Consider the following 4,408-nt stretch of genomic DNA (forward strand, 5'->3'; position numbering starts at 1 on the left):
TATTTAATAGAATGATTAAATAGAAGGTTTCTATAAAGGTTTCTTCACTTTTTAAATATAAACTTTTATAAAATGCTATAAATAAAAATTCTTTTCTCTGTTCTTATTTTATTTTTATCATCTAAATAAATGAGCCAAATAAAAAACACGAACAAAATTTATTCCGGAAGTAATAAACAACACATAAATAAGATACTTGTCTTGATGGCTGCTCCGCCGACGTCCCCTCTCAGGCCCTCTTTTCCTCTCAGATTTCTTCGTTACACACACGTTCTTATGCACACACAACACTTGTGAAAATACGGTTAATTACGATCGCGTGCGAGCTAATCATCAGAGATTATGACGGACGTGTGGCATTTTTACGCGGCACTTTCGACATTAACGGTACGCAACGCGTACATCCGCAAAATACACAAGATATTATTTATATTATCAATAATCGATAGACATTATTATAGCTTTTCTACTAAAACCATTAAACTCGGCAATTTTCATATTACTTCGCGATCTCAATTCGAAAGCTGTAAGCAAAGTATACTCGATTCAGCGAAAATGTAAAGCGAAATACGAGATATATTCAAGTACAAAAAGAAATGCTAGGCGAATCATATTTGTGAAGTATCCAAAGTAAAACACGAGATACATCCAAATACGAGAGATATTTTTTATTAAAGAAGTTGTCGGTCACAAATGTCATAAATAATAATAATTTATAATAACTATTTCGAGCTTCAATTATTATATTATACGAATAAGACGTTCGAAACAATTTCTGTTCGATAGATAATCGATGCCTCTCGTTTACGAATTATTAATTATTGTAGTAGTTAAGTAATCGCTGTTAATTAAAAATCATGGAAGAATAGAACTGTTCGTTGCTAATTGATCAAAGGAAATAATCATAGTTTCTCCTAGTGCGCAATAGTGTTTTGAGGGAAAATAAAACGACGACGTACGGAACGGATCGCGCCACTACTTTCCTGCTTGAGCATTTTGCCATGAATGATAGCGTCGCGAGACCTTCTGTATACGCGCGCGCCGTAACACAAATGCCAAGGCCGCGCGCGAATCGACTCGCCGATAACACGAAACATCTAACTTAAATTGTACACAAAATATTATCTTTCTCATTGCTTTAATTTGATTTTGACGTATGTGTTATTAGCGCACATTTTGCGTTTTGTTTTATGAATTCTAAGGTAAGTAACGATTAATTAAGCCTTAAGGTAACGATTCCTCGATTCAAATCATGTCGCAAATTCATTGGGGATATTATTTGAATCTTAATTCGATATAATTGGTGTATTATATTAATTATATTGATTATATGTTAAGATAATAATATCATTGTACTGATCTTACACAGACTATTTAAAATAATTTGAAGATTATAGAGCGCTCTGAGTTTATAAAAATACAGATGACCCTCAAATAATAAGTACGATACTTGAATTGCACGGAATCTCGAATGCACGGTAAAAAATTATAACAATTCTACTTGAAAAAAGAATTTTTTTAAAATAATCCTTTGGAATTAAACGTCCAATTTTATATGGATCTAGAGTCTTGAATTGCACGGTTTTTAATATTACGAAACGTGATCTTTACAATTGTATAAATTCCAAGTCTCGAATAACACAGTTTTCAATAACCAATTAATCGTTATTCGAGGGTTATCTGTAATTCTAACGAGCATTAGCTTTGCAAAAATTCAGTTTCGAAAATCAAGTTTTATTTTTCGCAATCAATAGATTGCTCTATGAACGTATTTTTATTTCATATTGAGATATATATTGTGCGAATATAAAAAAATAGGAAAAGTTAAACTATTTTCCGCTGCACTATGAAATCGTATAGCATATAAAAATAGAAAAAGAAGATTGATTGCCGGAAATATCGATGTAACGTTAAAAGCTTTAAAATGTAAACATAATTTAGACGCGAGCACTTTGATCTATAGTCTATAGTTGTTCAAATTTGAAAGATATTTATAAAGCGTGTATAAATAAATTCGTTAGGTTGAAGCTCTGTTAATTTTAATTCTCTTAAATTGATTTGCTAAGTATTACTGCACTCTTCGTTTCATGAATTATCAGTTTCTAAAAGTAATTTATCTGGTTCTGTTGTATAAGATAATACCGCAATAATTAATCGCACTCGAAAATGAAAAACTCATTATGAATGATTTCTAAGAATAACAATGTTTATCATATCTCGATATCGCAATGCCGTTTGATGTCTTATCGGGATTCGTCGTTAATAATTCGCGAGCCTATTCTCGAATAACAATGTCAGTAACCAAGTCGCCTACGACCGCAGTCATGCTGACTATACTCTGTTTGGCGTTGATAGCTTCCGCCTCGTGCTTAGAGCCTAGAATAATCGGAGGCAAACCTACAACCATCAGTAAGCATCCGTATCAGGTCAGTTCACGATTGAAATATCTCGCTTCGTGATTATTGTACGATTGAACACCCAAGTAATTGTGTGAAATTATTACAGTCGAGTGCTCGTGCTTCCCATTTTAAAAATAATATATATATAGTATTAATAATATATAATAATAATATTACCATTTTTGTTAATAAAATCATTTTCGACAGGTCTCTATTTATTATGATGGTAAACTCGCATGCGGAGGCTCTATAATCAGCAAGCAGTGGATTTTGACAGCGGCACATTGTGTCTACGGGTATATGCGTGAATTTCATTGTTCTCGATCTGCTATCTTTTAGTTGAGATTAGACAGCCTAGCTTACGTAATTCTCATAGAAATTGTTAAATTGATTATATTACTTCTATTTCAGCGGGAAACTGTCGCTCTTCAGACTGCGTGTTGCAAGCAGTTATCACGATAAAGGAGGCACTCTAATCACAGACATTGCCTCGATCATTCATCATAAGAAGTATCGGGAGGATACTTACGATTACGATGTGGCTTTAATTAAAGTACGTACAATTGCTGCTTATTCCGTACATTTTTTTCTGTTTTAAATACTAAAAAAAGATTCTTTTTTAGTTATTTACTCCTTTAAAGTTGGGCCCAAATGTAAAACTGATCCTTCTTGCGTTATCAACGGGGAACATTAAAGCTGGTAGCAAGGCAACTGTTACAGGATGGGGAAAGACATCGGTAAGTCGTTAGGCTCGTCCGGTAAGCCGTTTTCTCGCGTCCATACATTCGTATCAGCGTCAAGATTTATCACCGTTAAGATGCTTAGTTGACGGTGATGTTCAACGAGGTTGTTTAGCTGCGTGTAAACGTTAAGACTCGTTTGCCGAGCGCTTGACGTAGTTCCGGTTGATCGTCGCGACAAATGTTGACGGAATCTCGGGTAGACGGACAGGCGGATGTTTGTAAACGTTCGGCAGTCCACATTATACGGGTGTGCTGTACGAATTTCAGCCGAACGGTGCGAGTTCGAAAGTACTGCGAAGCTTGACAATGCCGGTCATTGACCAAGAGAAGTGTCGAAAGGTCTATGCTCGTTATCGGTCAGTGACCTCCAATATGCTCTGCGCTGGCGGTGACGGTGAAAAAGACACCTGTCAGGTATGTTTCCAATGTCCGATCAATGTTTTTCTGTTTGTCATCAGTTCCACGATGAGTATTTCATAATCCTTTGATTAGAAAGTCTTTTCGCATTTTTTATCACGTGCACAGTGGATGTGAAACGGAATATATTAAACTCTTTTCGCGTCTTTCTAAGAGACTTCTAGCGAGCAAAATTGCCCGATATATCATAAACGATATATTTAATTATTTAATTATTTATATTACATTAGAAAATATATCTACACATATAATTTTTTTCATAATTCTATGTATGAATCCTTTATCTATTTTTTTAACAACGTTAGAATTTAACGTTTCGGAAAGGATGTGACGTCTTCGGAACGTCTGTCGCATTAAAATGATCTCGTTGTATTTTGGATCCATACTACTTTTCGGAAATTGATTCCGTACGAAAGTGAAAAAGGTTTATTTGTTCATGACGCAGGGAGATTCCGGCGGTGCGCTCGTGTACAACGGTGTCCAAATTGGGATCGTGTCCTGGGGCGCTCAGTGTGCGAGTGTTGGATTTCCAGGAGTGTATACGCGAGTATCCGCCATACGGCAGTGGATTACCGAGCAGGCGAACGTGTAGCAGAATTAATTTTTCCCCTCTCGTCTGAACGTTTTTCGAGACAGGGGAGAGAGGCAGCGTACCGTTGAAAAAATATTTGCTTGTGTTTAACCGCATCAAAACTAGACGGCATAACGAAAAAAAAATACTACCTGCGAATTGTACAATAAAGGGAGGCTAAATATAGGTGGGAGGCTTTGGTAATAATATAATGACGTATGTAATTCTGAAACAAAAACTGAAATCTATGGAATTTCAATAAATTTTCAATTGTTTTA

General features: G+C 35.4%; 1 protein-coding gene across 1 annotated transcript; it reads left to right on the top strand.

The window, feature by feature from the left end:
* Positions 1–1,372: 1,372 nt before the first annotated feature.
* On the top strand, positions 1,373–4,408 carry LOC139772823 (trypsin-1-like). The gene is made up of 6 exons (XM_071706737.1): positions 1,373–2,426; positions 2,607–2,695; positions 2,811–2,952; positions 3,023–3,136; positions 3,410–3,556; positions 4,005–4,408. The coding sequence occupies exons 1-6, from the start codon at positions 2,229–2,231 to the stop codon at positions 4,149–4,151; spliced, it is 837 nt and encodes a 278-aa protein (XP_071562838.1). The 5' UTR covers positions 1,373–2,228; the 3' UTR covers positions 4,152–4,408.

Source organism: Temnothorax nylanderi, unplaced genomic scaffold (assembly GCF_030848795.1).
Source record: "Temnothorax nylanderi isolate EJ_2023f unplaced genomic scaffold, tnyl_v1.0 TNYL_tig0054_pilon, whole genome shotgun sequence".
NCBI lineage: Eukaryota > Metazoa > Arthropoda > Insecta > Hymenoptera > Formicidae > Temnothorax > Temnothorax nylanderi.